The following is a 19,980-nucleotide window of genomic DNA, read 5'->3' as shown; positions in this document are numbered from 1 at the left end:
TTATTCACTGTACATGCATGGACACTAAGATGCACACTTTTCTACTTGAAAGTTTCTGTCTTTTTCAGGTATACATTTTATATTCTGTATATAAAAACAGATGAACTAGAACAAACAAATGGTGAGGAAAGACAATAATAAGAAATGTAGGTACCCTCATCAAATGAAGTACCCAGAATAATATAATTCTATTGCTCATACACTTTATACATTTAATGAAACATATTGCTCAACAATGGTAGAATCTCGTTACAGATTTGTAAATGTCAAATTTTGTGTTTAATGTATTTGCTGGAAGTTTAACAATTTGTGCAATGTATGAATAATGTCTCTGGCTGTTTGGGAGCTGGGACGTGATACTGAATTGTGTTATGTGTCTTTTTCAACTTTTTCTTTTGTTCTTGGGTCTCGCTTGAAAGAGATTATTATCTCAGTGAGACGGCATGATTTAATAAAGGATGAGTAAAAATGAAATAATGTTAAATTGAAATGACAAACAGAGCCACATCTTTCTGTTCTTGTAAATGCTGTTTCATCTCACAAGTTTCTCCTCCTCCTCCTCCTCCTCCTCCTCCTCCTCCTCCTCCTCTTCTATCTGCTCCCACAGGAACAGCTTCCAGACCTGTGGTCCCACTTCCAGGAGCTGAACCTGGAGGCACACATGTACGCCTCTCAGTGGTTCCTCACCCTCTTCACTGCCAAGTTCCCCCTGTGCATGGTTTTCCACATCACTGACCTGCTGCTCTGTGAGGTATAATTTGGCTCACTGCACTACTTTAAACTGGTGGTATATGAAGAGTGATTTGGTCTACATTGTCCAGCGTACAATGAGGGGAGGGTCAGAAAGATGACAGGAACAGTAAGGAGGTAGAAAAGAAAGTCACGGAAGGGGTGATAAAGGTTACTGGGATGTTTTGAGGGAATATGGGAACCATTAAGGTTGGAGGAAGGAGAAATGAAAGGAAAAGGGGAAAGAGAAGGATGGAGGGAGGAGGAGTTGGTTCAACTGTACTGTTCTACTGACCAGCTATCAGTGGCTGCAAGTAGAGAGCACTTAAGGCTAAGTTAAACCAGTACCAGCATTTATCCATCTGCATTCTGCTCTTTGGTTTGATCTAATATCTTCCCAATGTAATCAATAGGGATGCACCGATCAGGCTTTTAAGGGCAGATACAATCATTGATTTAATGTCATTAGGACCACTTGACCTGATACCAATCAGTGCTTCATGTTCTAAAGCATTTTTTCTGAACACTCCTCTGAAGAGACCGTCTTTCAAAAAAGCCACTGGTTTACTTAAAGCAAGGGTTGGTAATATTCTTCAAAAACATTTATTGTCATATTTGTTGTAATTTGCATTACATCCCGACAGCAATCAATAAATCAAATGCTCTGGCAAAAAAAAGAAAGAATCTGGTATCTGTGGCTGTCGCAGGACTGTAATAAACCCGTCCAACCATTTCATTCGATATGAATGTAATGATTGGACAGGCTACCTGTCAGCCTGCGCGCACTCTGTCCATGCGCTCATTGTGCGTCACCGAAGTCTTTCACAAGCTGCTAGCTCGACAGCTGTGATGGCTAACAACAACCATGTTCATATGGTAAAGATACAAATCTCTAAAACATAAAAAACAAACAAATCCTACGATGCTCAAAAGCTCAAACTGATTTCTTTTGTCATAGCATGTATAATGTAAATAATAAACTTTAATCATCATCATCATTTTTTACAGTGCTACAGAGTAATTTACAATAGAAAGAAAATGATTCATAAATTCAGTAATACACCAAATACAAATGCCGAAAGTAAAACATAGATAATTAGGCAGGAAATAAAAGTAGTTAAAGCAAGTACTAGAATAGTATAAAAACAAAAGTAGATGATGATAAAATGATTTTTATAAAATATTTTTTTCTTGGAGGACATTCCCTTAGGACTCAATAGTTCAACACTTCATTCACTGACTGTCTGAAACAAACACCATGTTCAACCATGAGGTAGTTCATAAGTGTACCTGTACAAAAACACCGTAAGATTGAGGACCCACACCCGAGTATGATCTAATCTGCAGCCGTATGATTTGGGGACTCGGGTGAGGAGAGAAACGGAGCTTTCAGCCGATCACAACCGGCTGGTGAGTCAGATCAGGTGGCCGGTGCGGCTGCCAGACAGACTGGTGAAGCCAAATGTGTAATGAGGATGGACTGGGAGTGTAGAGTGAGACCCTCTATCTGGAGGTGGAACCATGCAGCTGCGTCCTTGTGGAAAATGAATATTGTTTGATGCGTAGAAACTCAAAGTAACAAGGGTCCGAGAATAGAGCCTTGAGGAACACCACGTCCAACATGAGCAGATTAAGAGGAGGCCTTACCCATAGAGATATAGCGCAATTAAGTCCCACCCACATCAGAGCTGAAAACAATTCATCGCTCTTCGTTGACTTTGTATTGTGTGAAGGTGCCTCCTTGTCAATTCCGTCTGCTAGCAAACAACCGAAAAATGCCTAAAAGGTGCTGTGTGGTGAGATGCACTACCAACACGGTGAAGAACCCATATTAAATTTTTATAAGCTGCCAAACTGAAAAACTGAGTCTTTAGGAGGGCAAAAGTGAGGCATCAGCAGCAAGAATGGGGAAAACTGTGGGATCGTGACACTCAGTATGCCTGTGTGTGCAGCAAGCATTTTGTCCAAATGTCAGTTTTAGGGTAACTATATTTCTATAAATTAAGCTAAAGCATTTTGACAGTATGCAACTTGCGTTATAGTGGAATGTGGATAAATCAGAAAGCTATGCAGTATTATGTTTGCAGGTGCCTTAGCTAACTTCAGTAGCCTGCTAACTTCATCAACTTAATACTCATCCATCATCATTTATTTATCAATAGTAGACATAGGGCACTAAAATTTGACGTGCTGAAATCGGATGTTTTTAACTAGCTACAGGCATTTTGTTAGCGTTTCAGCCCTCGGTTATATCGTGGCGCCGATTGTTTTCGGCGTGGTTCTCAGAGTATGACGCGTCCTCACAACAGCTTGAGTTCTGTCGGAGAGATCTAAACAGTTCAAGAGCAGTAGGCTATTGCGTGGACCAATTTTTCCAGGTGACTTGGCAAAATAGCATGATCCACTGTATCAAATGCTGACCTTAAATGTAAAGCACAAGAACTTAATATCCACCACCATTGCTTTCTAGAATTATGTTTTACTTTTATGTTTGTGTGTACAAAAGAAAGAGAGAAAGGTGATGGATTATTAGTGAAAAGTTTTATTACATAAAACATCAAAAGTCAAGTGCCCTATTTGTTTCCTCTCCCCTCCACATCGTTCTCTCTCTCTCTCCCCCGTCCTCTGTCCTCCTATTGGCCTCAGGCAGAACAATTAAAAGTTTCCCAGGTCTTTCTCGCCCAATGAGCCGCATGATGAGAATCTGCTTGTTAAACCAGAATCCTCATCTCCTACATCCCTCTCTGTCTGCCCTCCTCTTCCTGGCTCTCCCCATCATCTTCTACCACTCCTTTATTGCTTCCTCTGTCTACCATCTTTTTCCTTTTGTGTCATTTTTTGTCTCTTTTCTGGACATTTCTTTCACAACTTTTTTGCTGCGCGTTTTCTTTCTCCTGCCGTCTCTCATTCCATGTTTGCTGACTCAATCTTATATTTATTTAACCAGTAGTGTGTCTATCATTTTCTTATCTTTTTTCTCTCTTTAAACACCAGTACTGTCTCTTCACCATCTTTACTTATTTGTTCTTTATTCATATTTATTTACACTTTTCATCTTTCCTGTTCTTTCCTTTATCCCCTCTCTGTCCGTGTTCCCTTTCTGTGAGCTTTTTTTCTTCATCCCGTTTTATCAATCACTCTCTTCATACTCCCTCAGTCAGCTGTGGTGTTTCCTTGATGAAGTCTCCTCAACAGTTTACTTTGATCATTTTTTTACGTTAACATTCTGTCTTTCTTCATTCTTTCTTTCTTTTCTTTAACATTCTGCAAAAGTAGCACGCAGCATTGAGATGGCCCACAAGAGGTGTCTTATATACTGTAACTGTAAACATGTAATCAACCCTTCACTGCCCTGATTGGGCGTGGTTTCAGACCCTTCAACAGACACATCCCCGGTGTGTCAGAGCAGAGAATACTGCTTATTTTGTCACGATTTTGAAACCTAATTTTATATACGTGCCAATTTGGCTGCGTGGTTAATAACACATTTTTCTGTGGTGTGACAAACTCAGAACACATATATTTTACTTTACTTTGACTTTAACTCTGCTCGACACACATCTGAATTTGTTTTTGCACTCATCATATAGTCCTCTCTTGGCCTATTGCCCCGTCACCTTCCCAGTCTATATCATGATGTCTCCCCTTTTTGCACGTTTATCTCATTCTCCCCATGCATCTGTCTTGCTCGGATACACACACCCTGAGATAATCTCTCTTTCTCTTGCACGCACCTTTGATCCTGCCTCAGCACTGTAGCTCCATCTTGAGGCCTACAACGATAGGTGTGTGAAGGCAGAGCTCCCCCTCTCTTTTCTCTTTCTCCGGTTATTTTTAGAGCTGTCCCGATATTTTTAGCTCTGTGTTGCCATGTGAACTGGTTGTCACGGAGACCAGGAAGACGGGTGTTCCCATGCAGAGCTGACATCAGCTTTACATTTTCTTTCTTTCTGTGTCAAAATCAGAAGCATTGTGTCGACAAAAGAGGAAGGAAAAGACACGTTGTCAGTCACAGCATTTATGTTCATATAGCAGTGAATAGAAACAAAACTTCTTATCCCAATAATCGGTGATTCATATAGAAACATTATACATGTAATGAATAAAACAAAGTAAACTTTTAGCTTTATCTGGTTTTCCCTTTTTTCACTTTTACTGTACCTCTTTCTGCTTTATTGTTTAAGATTGTGTTTCAACTTTGAGCTCCCAGTGAGGATTCCTTCTTGCTGTCGTTACCTTTACATTTAATTATAATGCTGATAAACGTAATCTGTGCAGAACTTTTCAAAAATCATTGCAATTAATGGCTTAAGCGATAAAGCAGTAAACAATCTAAACAAGTGCTGTACAATAAAATCGCTATACCTGAATTTTAAGATTCTATGTGAGCATTTTTGACATCAGTATATAAATGTTAGTAAGTTAATTGTGATAGATAAATCATTTAAATAGCCAATAGTTTTCAGGTCAGATATCTACTTGTCTGGATAAATGTCTTCTTTGTAGTTGTGTTTTCTAAGGACTTTAATCTTTTTTCTCCTTTCTTGCTCTTTCCATACCACTTTTAACTTTTCTGCTGAATGTTTTATTTGTTTTAAATGGCAGTTATTAGAGGTTGTATATATCTTTACTATCTAGTGATGGCTTTCATTTCACTGCAAATATATTTTACTGTGTTTGTTTCTTTTCTTTGAAGTTGTTACAATTTGTAAAAGAAGATATTTCTATGCAAGTTATTTTCATGTTAAATCAGTAAGATCAGGAAGTGTGTCTGCAGCAGAGCATCCCATCACTGTATACTGACACACTGTAGACAAGATCTGATATTTTACCTCTCTTTGGTATCCTTTGGCTCTAAACCTTACAGGATTTCAGATGTCTCAGTCATATTTTTGAGAAGATTAGGTAATAATTAAGCTGCCAACATGTAAAGCTGCAATTTACAGCTATAAATTGCTGTAATTTTCAGTTCCTGAATAAAATTATCAGCTTCAATTTATCAGAAACAAATAACACTAGTACACTAAAACTTTTAAAAACTTGCCAATTCACATGAACATGACTCTACTTGTGTCTGTACTCATATCTATTTGTCCTCTCTCTCTCTTTCAGGGTCTGAGCATCATCTTTCACGTAGCCCTGGCCCTGCTCAAGGTTAGTACTTGTTGTCATTCTTTCATTTATCTGTAACCATCTGTGTAAATTTGCTTAACTATCAAATCAGTTTTCATGTTAAAAATCCTTTTTCAATCGTGCTTAGTATTGGATCCATTTTGCTTTAGTAAAAGAGAAAAACAATATTTTGTTTGTATGATGATATATTAATTTAGTTTTGAGCACCAAAGATAAACCCAGGTGGATTTAAGAAAAAGCCGATCTTGACTTTTTTTTGGCATTTTTGGAGATTAATTGCATGTAAAAGTAAACAATATAAATGGTAGTTGCGCGCAGATGTTCTGAGCAGTATATTAGAGTTGTTATTAGTGAGAATGTTACAAGAAAGTACTGTGCAATGTTTTTGGAAGCATGACTGTGCAGAAGAGGCATTGTGTGTGAAGAGGTGCTTTAAATCCTACTGTGCGTCTGATGTGATGTGAAGAGGTCAGAGAGTTTGTTCGTTGGCATTTCTTGCCCCCTAGTGCTCAAATCAGAAATTGCATCTGGAAGTTAGGAAGCTGATTTGTGGGTAAAGACTCACTATGTTTAACGTCAGGTTGAATGCGATGCAGTATGTTTCACAACAGATAGATAAACAATAGATGATATCTTTCATTATATAATTTTACTATAATGTTGCAGCATATATTTTGAGCAGTATATGAATTGGATTATTTGTTATGTTTTCAATTAGCACACCCAACGCCTTCAGCTGAAGTTACTAACTTATTAACACATGCATCTACATTTTTAGAATAGCAGTACAGCTATGGGTGCATACAGGATTTCCACACAGTCCCCCTCAGAGGTTGATAAAGTAATGTATCATTTAGAATTAGAAAATATCATTTTCCATAAAAAACAATTTGGGATGTGGTATAAAGAAATTCTATAGCGTTGGCACACATACTAATAACATTTAAACAATTTGGTTTAAAATCAATCATGATTTTAGTTACTTTAATTTAAAAAAGAAACGGTCTAGATTAAAAAAGAAAAAAAAAGACAACAAATAAACTCACAAAATGCTATTGATGTCTGAATTTTAAGTGTAGTTAAAGAAATGTAAAGAAAATATCTCCTTGAGTTTTTATATTTTTTTAAATATTACCAAACCAAACTTTCATGTTGTTGCCGTCAGAGCTGAATGGTTTTGAATTACTAGTTGTTGTGTTATCAGATCTGTTTTGTGGTGGGATGGATCGATGAGTTTTGGTAATGACTGTGTCATATTGCATGTCTCTGGTCTCTGGTTGGTCAATGTGGGCATTCATTTGATGGGACAATCCTTGTGGAAGTCAAGCTGAAACTTAAAGAACACCCGGTGATGAAGAGCAGGCTTGTCCCATCATGTAGTTGTTTTTCCTGCTACTGAAATGAATAACACAAATAACTTAACAGTGTTTTTAATATTATATTTCTTTTCAGACTATTTTACAGATTAAGTTTGATATAAAGAACTCCTTTTAGAAAAAACGTGACAAAGAACTTTAGACAAAACGCTAATGGAAATCAGCTAAAACGCAGATAATTTTATGCTGAGATGTAATTCTCAGCGCCCATTTAACATGATACACATGTAGAAAAGGTATGTTAACTACTAGTAACTAATAGAAATCTAACTATCGAGTGGTTTACTGCTCAAATTTCTGCTTCACTTTTTTCTGCTATATCCTCAAAAACCATCACAGCTCATAAAACCTCAAGTAAACCAAATGTATCAGTTAGATATTAAAAGGAACATGAAGGCTGGCAGTATACAGCAGAGGGTGTCATATCCTGTACAGATTGTAAAGCTCCCTGAGGAAAATTTGTGATTTGTGATATTGGGCTATAGAATATATTTAACTTGACTTGACATTATAAGCCAGTTTGGACAGGAAAGCTGTATGTTAGAAAGCCATACTTGGATGTGTTTTGTTTTTCTTGGTCCTCCAATCAGCTCATAAGAAACAACATGTCCAATCAGTTTATTTATTATATTTATTTACTAGTTTATTTTTAATATTTCTCAGATCCTCAAGTATTTTGTGCTCATTTACAGATGCTGATGGAAAAATAGGAGGCTACAAAATCTGTTAACAGAAAAATAGCCATATTAAAAGATCACTAGGGATGCCCCAATCAAGTTTGTTTCGCCCCCAAAACCAGTCCTTTAATACTGAATATCTGCCAATACTAATATTTATTTTCCATACGTAAAACAACTGCACAGTATACATGAACACACCAACATATCATTAAACAGGCCTACATTGAAACTGATAAAGCCAATCCAATTTTGCAGATTGTCTCATGATATAAGTGTTTTTGCTTTTACTTTGTAATCCTACACTCAGGATTTCCTCTCTAAATGAATCCTACATGGTTGGTTTTAAAAAGCCCTCCTGCACAATATATTGGCGATAATGCATTCAGTGTGTCAGACAGAAAGATGTGGTGCATGCGATGGTCGGGAATGAAGAACAAATGAGGATGTAAGGAGGGTGGAAGGGGCTTCCACTGCCTGTCTGTCATTGGCCAGGCATGACGGCATTCTCCCTCGAGGCTCCCTCCTCCTCCCTCCATCCTCCCTCCATCCTGCTCTCCTCTCCGCTCTCATCACCCCTCCCTCCATCTGTGTTCACCTCCCTCGCTCTCCTGCTTAGCAGTCGCCATCCACATCACAACAGGAGCATAAGCTATAGCGTTAGCAATCTGGACCTGGAGGAGGAAAGCTATTTATGTTTCTTATTTTACATTTTTTTTCTCCTCTTCATCTTTACCTCCAGTGGATGCGTACTTGGAGCTTTTTCTCTCCCACAGTTCTTCGTTCTCTGTCTTCTTTCCTTCCTATTCCTCTTTACCTCCTCATCTCTGTTGGCTCGCTATGCATTTCTTCAGCACGCTACCTCTGTCCACCACCCAGACCTCTGCAATGGAGCCGCCCCTGCTACAGTAGCTGCTAGCCATTAGCTGTTAGCATAACAAAGAGAAAGTAAGGAGGTAGAGAAAGGGAGGAAGGCTGAGAGAGTGGAAAAGAGAGAGACGGTGGACAGGAAACACTGTGTGGTTTCCTTGCTTTGCCTCACCCCAGCTGCTGCTCGGGACCATCACTCCTGATAGCATAACAACACACACACACACACACACACACACACACACACACACACACACACACACACACACACACACACACACACACACACTCACACTCATGCAAACACTCATCCATTTGGCCTTTGTTGTTGAGAGGCAGAAGTGACTTTCCATCTGACGAAGCTGGCTTCCCATCTAAAGGATCTACTGACCGATACAGACCGGATGCCTGGCTGATGCTGATGATGAAAATGTGCCAGAGGGACAGACTCTGGAGTCCATGCTGGAGCTGTTGACTGAACTGTGCTCTTACTGGTTTGGATCTGGTCAGATCAGACGGTTTTATCAGTGAAGAGGAAGAGCAAAGACACGGAGAGGCTATCGTGATACACTTTACTCTGTTTTTCTACCTCATCTTGTGTTTCGTGCATCACAGGCTTCAATCTGACTGAGTTCAGCATCCACTCAGCCATAAACAAACACAAATGCATCATCATTTCCTGAAGGCAGCAAAGTGCCGTTCTCCCATGCAAACAGACCACATCTCGTCTGCTTCTGCAATGTCGTCAGGACCGCCGGCTCAGGATTAGACTGGGGCTCTTCATATAAAAGGATTCATACTATTATTTCAGGTCGTTCTACATTTCAAAGAAAGCTAAGAATCCTGTCAGCTTCACACCAGGTGCGGCCTCCCGTTTGGAAACCGGGTACAAAACGCATCGAGTGCTTTGATGTGTCGTCTCACGCTTACCGAGCCTTGAGCGTTGAGGCCACTCAATAGCGCAGACTGAGGGAGATTTTCTCTCCGTCTTTGAAGTCTGACAACGAAGGAAAAATAAAAAAAGGTGGAGTACTTATCCATCACTGCTGTTTGCCGGAGCAGCGGCCCACGTGTTGAGCAGCTTTGTTGCTAGGCAACGGCATACTGGATTGGAATTGGTTGGGGGAGTTTGGCACGGGAAGATGAGAGTGGGTAGTGTGACTGGATTTCAGAGTCAGTCTGGCAGGTAGCTGGAAGACTCAGCATTATGCCGAAAGCAGCGCCAATACATCATTTTCTGACTGTTATTTTGTTGCACCTTGTGGCCGTTACTGGGCTCTGACAGTGGTACAAGCTGAGTGGCCTCCACTGACGTCTTGTCCACTTTGAACTGGATCAATGTTATCGTTGCATGCCTTGGATGCCTGGGCTGTCTCTGCTGTGATCCTATGAGCGTCTCGTCTCTTCTTTCGAAGCTGGCGTCCTGAACATCAGTCTGTTGTGTCACTGCCTCATTTGGCTTAATCAGCTTCTCTTCTCAGACGGTCAGTCACCTCGTTCACCAGGCCTGGCTAGACACTGACCTCAAGGCAAATCTCGGCTCACCGAAGTTGAACACACTCAAAACTCCCAGTCCACCCGTCCTCCAACTCCAAGAAACCCACTGGGACGTTCGGACGACACGCTGGAGTCTTCTGCCACCCTGGCCCCGGAGCGGGACCGCCCCTCTCCCTCCCCCTGCCCCACCCCGCCGCCATCCCCTCCACCCTCCCCTCCGCCCTCTCCTCCCCCTATACCTGCCCTGACCCCGCACTTGCCCTTTGCTGCAGTGCACAGGGCGGTGGAGGATGGAGAGGGAAAGTCGGAGGAGAGGCCCAACAGCAGTCAGGCCTCACCGGAATCATACTGCAGGGTGATGGGTCTCCTTGGGATGGGACACCGGCTCTTCGTCCCTAAGCTGCTGGCGGTGAGAGAGGGGGGAGGGACTGGGAAACGGACGCTGGGTGAAAGAAGCTGAGCATGCAGGGATGGTTGGGTTTAGAGTTAGAAAGGAGTGGTTGTTAGTTTGACTTGTGTTGATAATGAAAAGAGCTACTGATGAGGACAGAAGAAGCAGGAAAGCATGTCTCAAAGAAGCAACTTCTGTCTCTCCACTTCTGACTTCGGCCAAAGAAATATTTATTGCATCTGATGTGGTGAAGGTTTGACCTCTAACCCTTGACATCATTTGAAATTGAAGCTTGCACATTCTGCTGTTCTGTATGTCACATTGGATAGACGTGCCAGCCAATTGCCTATCAGTTATTTTCAAGAGATGGCTAGCCTGTTAGCTTTCTGCTATAAACCCTGAATCTAACACGAATAGATTAATTTGGAAAACTCATACCAGAAGCTCTTGGAATGTAAATATCAACTCAAAAAAGGACACCTGTCTTCACCTTCTCCTATTCATGCTGCCTAGAAGTTACTTTTCATAATAATTGATCCTATACTCTCATTTAGCATTAGACAGCCAACACATGGTCTACTATGGATCACATTTAAAAACATAAATACAGACTTGGTCTTTGAGTTCATCAGCCATGCACAGTACAGTTCCTGTGACAATGCATCCTTACACCACAAGATGGTGTTATTGATTGTTTAATTCTGATTCACACTGCCAGTACAAGTTCAGCAATGGAGCAGCTCCACTGCACTAGTTGGGGCTTTTTGTGTCCAGCATCTTAACATTTGTTTTCAATGGAGGGGAGTGCTTTCAAACAACTAACCTTCCCGTCAATTCCCTCTGCTCTAACCTGTATGCTCACACCAACCTTGCAAGACAGTAACTTATTAGGTTCTAGCTATTTTAGTCATTAATCTTGTGCTCTTTGTGATTTATATAAAAGATCAAAATTAGAATAATCTGCTTCAAGCAACGCGTGATAAATAAAACACTTTCAATGCTACAGGACTTTTAAGGATCATGTTAGAGAGACACCTGAAAAAGAGTTGAAAGCTAAAGGTCTGAAGGGAAATTGCTGCACCATATAGCCAGCCACCAGCGATCATACCGCACCCTACAGTTGAAGGAATCGATGTTGTGTCTGCAGTCCAGGGTAGAAAAGTAATATACTGTTTATTACTCCTTTTGAAATCGTTTAAGTCTTATTTGATGCAAATATTTGTACATCAGCAGGAATGTAGCACAACATGGAAGTGAAAGCAGAGCTCTGTTGATTTAAATGTGAAAGTGCAATACAAATATGTTGTCCCTAAAATGAATGAATAATTGTGATAAATAATCGTTATCTCAATATTGATTAAAATAATCGTGATTATCATTTTGGCCATAATCGTGCAGGAGGTGCGTGTGTGTGCTCTGTATGTCTGACCCTTAATGACCGTCCCTTGTCTATCTGTCTCCACCACCTCCTCCCCCCCTCCTCTTGTCTCGCTCCAGACGTCTAAAGAGGACCTCTTGCAGGCGGACTTCGAAGGGGCTCTCAAGTTCTTCAGAGTTCAGCTCCCTAAACGCTACAGAGCTGCGGAGAACGCCCGCAGGCTTATGGAGCAGGCCTGCAACATCAAGGTAAAGACCTTTACATGCATTTGCTTTCCCCGTACCTATATTTTAAAGTTTAACTGTAAAATCAAGACCTTTTGCACTATAAAAAAAACCTCTTGTACAAACGCACACACACACATCATTCCTGGAGTGACAATGAGATTATGTTATGAGTCCAAGCAACACATTGAGGAATTCCTGTCTTGACATCCCCCACTGAAACTCAAATACCTTTAACCAGAGGTGTCAGAGGTCCTTGAGCATGTCAAGTACAGTTTTGGCTGTTGTGAGGATTGAATGCAGTATGGGGTGCTCTCTACCACAGTGACATCCCTGGATCTCAGGTGTAATGGTTTATTCTTATTTAACACTGACTGCTGAGCATTTGTGGCATTTATGATTTATTTTAATCTCTTTAGCCCAGAGTTGGGGTTACTTGTGTTTTATTTACACTGTATTTTACAGAGATTAGCTGTCAGTCAAAAGGAGTACGCTAGGTGGGACTGTGACATCGTCTTTCATGGATTTCTTGGCTTTCTGTCTTTACTTTTCTTTACCTTAGGTCATTTCTTTGTGTCTTCAGGCATGGGGATTGTCACTGCTCTGTTATTCTGGGTTTTTTTCCGAACAAGCCTGAAACGTAAAACACATCACTTTCTGTGCAGCAGGAAAGGAGCTACCACACAGCAGATGTTTAGAGCAGGATATGCTTTTATGAACTGGAGACGCTGCGGGTTGGATCTCTGTTGTGTTGGAGAAGCCTGACAGAGAGGAAAATCTCTCAGATGATTACTGCATTCTTTAAAGCGGCTATAAACAATGTTTTACAATAATTATGTATCAAATGACAGTGTGGCAACTGAATTTGCAGGTCCACTTGTCTTTACGGAGTTTTATAGTGAGTTTCAGTTCATTGTTTAGCTGACCAGTCCAAAAATTTACTATTTTGGCTGACTCTCAGCGCTCATAGCGTCGTTTTTGGCCGCAGGCAGCTGTTTTCAGCGGAAAAAAAACACTGTATACTATCTACCAAGCGGCAACTTCCGGTGCTGAGCAGTGAAGCCAATGCAAAAGCTGCAGTTCTTCAAATGGCCACTTGAGGCTGGCTCCAAAAGCGAGTCCATCCCCATAGACCCCCATGTTAAAATGCCCGACTTTATAGCAGAAATAAACCTGTTTACAGCCTGGAATAAAAAACTGTTTTGGTCACTATAGCCAAAACCCCGCTCATGACAACTGTACAGGGGGTGAATTTTTATACAACTCACCATTTAAATTATATTAAGGCTTAAAATTCGGCATAATGAGGCCGCTTTGAGTGACAGGTGCCGTACCAGGCCGCCTCCACTTCTTTGCCCATTTTTGGATTAGCCGGGAGTTAGAGATGTGTCGTCACTGCCAAGATGCCGACGGCCGGAGCCACCCACCTTGAGCTTCACAACAGCTCTTCAGAACCTTATGGGTGAAGTCACGGAGACAATGACCATATTTTATAGTTTATGCTACATGCTCTGTAGTTTTGCAGGTTTAACGTATAGTTTAGTTGTGTTGTCTGCTGTTACCCTTTGAAATATGCCATGTTATTCATCCTTGCTATTTCTTAGGTCTATTTTTATTCTAGTATGTTGTTGTTCATTAGTCTGGACTGCAGTCTGACAATAGAAGATAAAACATAGCTTCTTGGATGGATGTCATAGTTTTCTTCAAAGCTTACCAGGTTGTGTGGTCACAAAAATACCCTTAGATACGCACACGCACACGCACACGCACACACACACACACACACACACACACGCACACACACACACGTTATCATCCTCCTATTGACCTTAATGAGGCTGCTGGCATTTGGAGAATTTGCTGAGGTCACCAGAGACCAAAAGCAGTACACTGTGTATATGATATTGTGTGTGTGTGTGTGTGTGTGTGTGTGTGTGCGTGTGTGTGCGCTTTTGTGTTGTGATAGAGGAAGGAAAGAGTCGACAGAGATAGATGGAAGAGATAATCATCTTTCGTCCACCACCCTCCTCCCTTTCTGCTCGCTCTCTCTGTGTCTCTCTGTATCTACATACAATTAATATTTTACATTTTAGGCATTTTTCATCTTTCTTTATCTAGAAAGACTTTCAGTGAGTATCAGGCTGTGATGTGGTCTTGTGCTCAAGGGCGTTTTGGCAGGACACATGGCTCTATGTGCTTACGATCCCCCATGTTTGGTGTATTTCTGTGTTTTTCTACATACAGGATATCCTGCGCTGTGACTCACTTTTTATCTCTAGCGGTTTGGTGCCATTTCGGCACTCTTGCACAATCCTGCTGCAATGCAAACTTTCATGTCGGGCCTTTAAGTTGTACACACACTCAACATGTAATGTACATGCTCACTAACTGAAATACACACACTTTCCAGGTATAAACACACACATTCATAAGCCTCAGCCCTAACCATTCTTCCTAAAGATATTCCCTTTTTTCTGTGTTTTGGTTATGGTGGTAGAGCTATTTAACACATTGGCCCATCAAACTATTCAGTGAACCATCCTGCCCTGTATGGAGGAATGTGCATTTGTTATGTTTCTCCACTCATTTATTCAGTTTTATTTCCTTGTATTTGTCACTGTCTGTATTTATAAACACATTTATAGGATTATTGCACACAGACCAACTGACTAAATAAAGTGTCATCAAAACACAAATACTGAATGAAGAGAGACTGTGCTGATGACGGGTGAAGTGAGCTGTCTGATAGGATGACTTAGCCTCAGGATAGACAGGAACACTTTGTGTCTCTCTCTGCTCATCTCTTGATCGTCCCTCGCTGATCTTTCACTCCCCTGCTGTTCCTCAGTTTTCTCTTGTGTTGGCGTATTTATTTTTTCCTCCTCCCTACACAAGTTTATTGCTGAATGTTCTCTTTGCCTGGTCGCTGTTTTGTTGACACTTCCCCCACGCACACACATAAAAAAGCACACATACATAAGCTGTGTTGAATTCATTCAGTCTGATTGGGTCCTGAACTTGTATCGTTTCCTGCTCAGTTCATAGAAATATCACAAATATTCAGTCACCCTGTAGGAATGCAGGGAAGTGCCTTAGGCTGGACATTGTTGGACTCATGGTTACAAATTTGAGGAAACTCAGAGGGAATTTTAGAGAAGTGATTGACCAAAACACTACATAAACCAGACTGTATGTAAGAAGTGGACGTAGTCACCGTGACGTCACCCATTGATTTGTGGACTGCTGTTTTGAAGCCTCGAGTTCAGCATTTTGGCCGTTGCCACATTGTTTTTTTTGCAACCAGAACTGACACAAGATGGCAGAGCTAAGGAAGATGCTGATTAAGTGATTTTTAGGCGACCAAAAATTTTACAATTAACTTTGATGAACTGAAAACACACTGTGAAAAGGTTAAAGTTGTAAGACAAAAATGCGGACAACTGACCTGTCAATCACAAGTTACCCACGCCCATTTATGGTCTATTTGACTCTAAATGGGACCATAATTTACTAAATGAACATCATGCTGTATTGAAGAAGACTTGAAACTAGAAATTGGAACCATAAACTCATGTTTACAATGTTTACTGAGGTAATAAATCAAGTGAGAAGTAGGCTCATTTTCTCATAGACTTCTATACAATCAGAGTTTTTTTTGCAACCAGAGAAGTCGCCCCCTGCTGGCTGTTAGAAAGAATGCAAGTTTAAGGCACTTCAGCATTGGCTTTACTTTTCAGAACCGGAGGATAACCACTGCCTTAAACATTATACTTCCTAATCCTAATAGCCAAGGTTTACACATCAAAACTGTGTGTGCGAGGTGTCTGAGGTCTTTAACTTCTTCTCCTTAAAAACGTCTTCTTTCTACTGCCATGTTTTTAAACCAGTCACTCTTTTAACTTTTAAAATATAATATTCCCTGTGGATAAAAGTATATGGAGAAAGTCAGTCAGACGGAGAGAGATAAATACAAAGATTTGTGAGTGATGAGAAGGACTAACATAAGAAAGTCTTGCTTTTCTTTCACTCCTCACTTTTCCCCAATTTTGCCCAATTTTGCCCAATTTTGCCACTAACCATCCAGCCAACCCAAACTAGTACACCAACAGATCACAGCATGCCACATCAGCCACAGCAGATGCTTTCCTTGGAAGAGTGTTGGAAGACCTGCAGGGGGAATCCTGCCTGTCCAAGCCACTTTGCTCTCTGTTCACCCCCCTTTTTACATATTTTTCTCTGTCGACGTCTAAATCCGATCAGCTGAACTCTGTAAGCTGCTTAAAACATCGAAAGAATTCACTGGCACCTTGGCTTGATGAACACAACGGGCAGTAGGGTGGCTTAGCCTTTCTGGGGATTATGGGAAGAATTTGAATTTCTCAGCCTTCTTAAACATCCGCCCGACCGCAGCTGGAGCGATGACTTTTCAGGACTTTAGGAAAAAAGGGGAGCGATGTTGTATATTCATTTGCTGCTCAGGGTTTGACTGATTAATCCGTTTTTTTTTACCAAATCCTTCCAACAGAGAAGCAAAACTTTAACAGACTGGGGAGAAAGAAGATAGAAGGATGTGTGCAGAGAGGCAGACAGACAGAATAATTTATAGAGAAGGAAAGATATATAGAGTCCCAGAGAAAGACCTACTGTACATGGATGGATGCAGACCATTTTGTGAAAGCAGCGTTTATATTTCATGCGTAAACTGAGACAGTTTCGAGTGGACGGGTGTTGTCGCTGGTGTTATAGTTGTCTTTTTATTTATCTGATGTTTAATGTATGGCACATGATGACTTTCCGAAAGGACTCATAAATATCTATCTACCTAAACCGGCCACAGATGTTAACAGTAGATGAACCTGCAAGGTAGCTAAAAACAGTTTGTTCATGTTATCTTAGCTGACTTCTATTAAGCTACTACTCAGAGGGCCAGATTTACGGAGGAGAGTAAATGCAGCTAAATTAACGCTTAAAATATCTTCCTAAAAGACTACAACTCCCAGCTTATAGGGATTCAAATTTCAAGTCTAGTTCAACTTCAAGTTTTGTGAACATAATAATAATACATTTTAGTCATCTATTATTTATGTACTATTGTACTACTAGAATATATTTAAGAAATGTTTTATTAATATGTTCCTTATATTATTAATGTATTTTAGTTGAATAATTCAGTGTGGCTCATTAGATATTTTTTCAATGTGGTCACTCTTTGCTGTCATTGAGATTTCTCTAGAACACAGGTTACTTAAAGTTATTTAGGGATGCACCAAATATAAAAAATACAAATATTTTTTTGATGGGCTATTTAAGTACTGAAACATTCTTCTCATTGAGTAGGTAGTTGTATAGCAGCTAAAAAGGCTGAAGCAGTTATTAAAAAAAACAAAAAACCTATATATATATTTATATATATATATTTATATATATTTATTTATTTATATTTATTTATTTATATATATATATATATAAATATATAGAGTATATATATACAGTATATATATATACAGTATATACATATATATATATATATATGTATATATATATATATATATATATTCATGTGAACGAAGGTTATATTAAAGGTTGTTTCATACATTTTTATGATTTTATTTGTACCCATTCAAAGGCAGTGTAATGAAATGCTGAATGACGTTAAAACATTATTTTTTTATAATGAAGAGGTCTTTTTTTTCCCAGGCACGAAATGGGAATAAATTACAGCAAAACCAAAATAAACAACAGCATAAACATCAGTATTGCCATAGTATTACGGGCAAATTGTTATTTTAAACATCGGTATCAGCCTAGAAGTTTACAACTGGTGCATCCCTAGTTATGCTACAACTGCTTTCCTTTTTAATTCACCTGATTTATGTGTGTTTTCTCTTTAGTGGCGTAGAATATTCCACTCAATAGTGGCCCTCACAAAGTGCAAGAACCTTAGTAAATCAGTTATTGCACCCCTTCCTATTATATATGCAGAATTCTCCCTTAAAATTCACATGCATGAAGGAGATGACAGGAAAACACAGTCAGCTGCAGAATGCATCAGGATTAAGACTAAGTAAATCTGTTTTGGAGGAGAGACTAGGGCTAAAATCTAGACACTTTACTTCACCGAAGCATACATTGGCAAATGGACCTCCATGGTGCAGCCAGATGTGATCAGGATAGAGGGAAAACAAAAAGGCTCATAGTAAGAGAACTAAAGAGAGATGAACCCATGGTTGCCGTTGATGCATCTCCCCTAACAGGGGAATCTGTTGCCATCACCACAGAGAGGTTGTCAGGTTGTTTTTCGCCGTGGGGTCCCATGGGATGACGGGCATCATCCAGGACAGCCTTGAAGTCGCTTTCACTTCACTTCCTGGGCTTTACTGTTGGAACGATGTACAACTATGAACGACAAGTCACTGTGGTTGATCTGACAACTTCCTTCCTATCTCTCTTAACCTCTAAACACACACACACACACACACACACACAGAGAGAGTAGATGTGTAAACAGGCCTTTATCTTTATTTTTACCAGCAGCAGGAAACAGAAAAACCTCCTGAGTACAACGTAAAGTGAGAGTCTAAGAGAGGGAGGGACAGAGAGGCACAAATGAGAGACGAGGAGGAAGTACTCACTCAGTGGAAAGGAAGAAAAAGCAAACTCATTCTCCTTTGTCGCACACTTCTAGCGTTACAGAGAGGGAGAGGGAGAAACAAACAGGTGTGTTGTACTAGCCTCTCGCTCCCCCCCCGGCCTCCTCCTCTCAGTGGGCGGGGCTCAGCTCCTGAGGGACTCTTGAAAGCAGCCAGTCGCCTCCTCCACTCTCAGAGAGAAAGCTGCACTCCTCTCCTTTTCCTTTTTTGCCACTTTTCCTCCTTCTTCTTCTTCATCCTCTGCCTCCTCCTTGCTGTTGGGAGCAAGAGGAGTCAAGATGATGCAGGAGGTGTCCATCATGGTGGCGTACGACGCTCATGTAGTCGACCGACCGGGTGAGGAGGACACCCTGGCTCGCTTGGTCGCCCACTCCAGACCTCTCAGAGCTCCCAGACCGGTGGTAGGTCTGTTCTCTCGTCACTTTGTTTATTTCTTTCTGTCTTTGTCATTCTGTCGGACTGTCTTTCTTTCTTTCCTTCTTTCATCCCTCTCTGGGTGTATTGGATGTATTCGTACTTAACTCTGATGGGAGACATTCCCATCTAGTCCTTCTGAGCCTTATCTCTTGCAGTTTTTAGATAAGAGAAATTGAAAGAGGAATTCACCTGCTTCTCTGTTACCGATCGTTGTTGTCGGTTGTTTTTGTGATCTTATTTTCTCAATTTTCTCTCTTTTTTTATTCTGGTATTGCTTATAGATTTGTTCATAAACAGAGGTGGAAAAAGTTAGATATCACAGAACATACGTGTTTCTTTCCATGAGGTCGATGTAGACTTGTGTGTGAGATTGTGTGGGTGAGTGTGGTGTTCCTACTGAAAGTGTATTTGATGTTTGAGGTTACAGAGCTTTGTTAGTCAGTCCAGACGCACGGCTCGTTTGTGACTCAGTTTGTTTCTATTACTGATACAAATTTGGAATCAATGGAGACCTTGGGTGTGTGCGTGTGCGTGTGCGTGTGCGTGTGCGTGTGTGTGTCCCCCTCACATGGGTAATTTAATTCCATGGCCTAGTTTTTCCTGTGGTGTCCATTTTTTTTTTCTTCCTTATTTCAATA

At 40.5% G+C, this 19,980-nt stretch overlaps 1 protein-coding gene across 4 annotated transcripts in view; it reads left to right on the top strand.

The window, feature by feature from the left end:
- Positions 1-19,980, top strand: part of rabgap1l (RAB GTPase activating protein 1-like) — a 154,500-nt gene that overhangs the window by 113,501 nt on the left and 21,019 nt on the right. For 2 of the 4 annotated variants that reach the window (XR_012593846.1, XM_074634745.1), the window contains exons 17-19: positions 608-751; positions 5,842-5,883; positions 12,171-12,299. Coding sequence is in view for 2 of the 4 variants with exons in the window: in XM_074634745.1 (XP_074490846.1) it covers positions 608-751; positions 5,842-5,883; positions 12,171-12,299 (315 nt within the window). In the remaining 2 variants the exon portion in view is untranslated. Of the gene's footprint in view, positions 1-607; positions 752-5,841; positions 5,884-10,491; positions 10,692-12,170; positions 12,300-18,939; positions 19,327-19,980 lie in introns of those variants that run through there. The other 2 variants (XM_074634746.1, XR_012593847.1) reach the window with 2 other exon arrangements.

Source organism: Sebastes fasciatus, chromosome 5 (genome assembly GCF_043250625.1).
Source record: "Sebastes fasciatus isolate fSebFas1 chromosome 5, fSebFas1.pri, whole genome shotgun sequence".
Classification (NCBI taxonomy): domain Eukaryota; kingdom Metazoa; phylum Chordata; class Actinopteri; order Perciformes; family Sebastidae; genus Sebastes; species Sebastes fasciatus.
The sequence above is the reverse complement of the archived record's forward strand: the minus strand, read 5'-3'. Positions and strand labels throughout refer to the sequence as shown.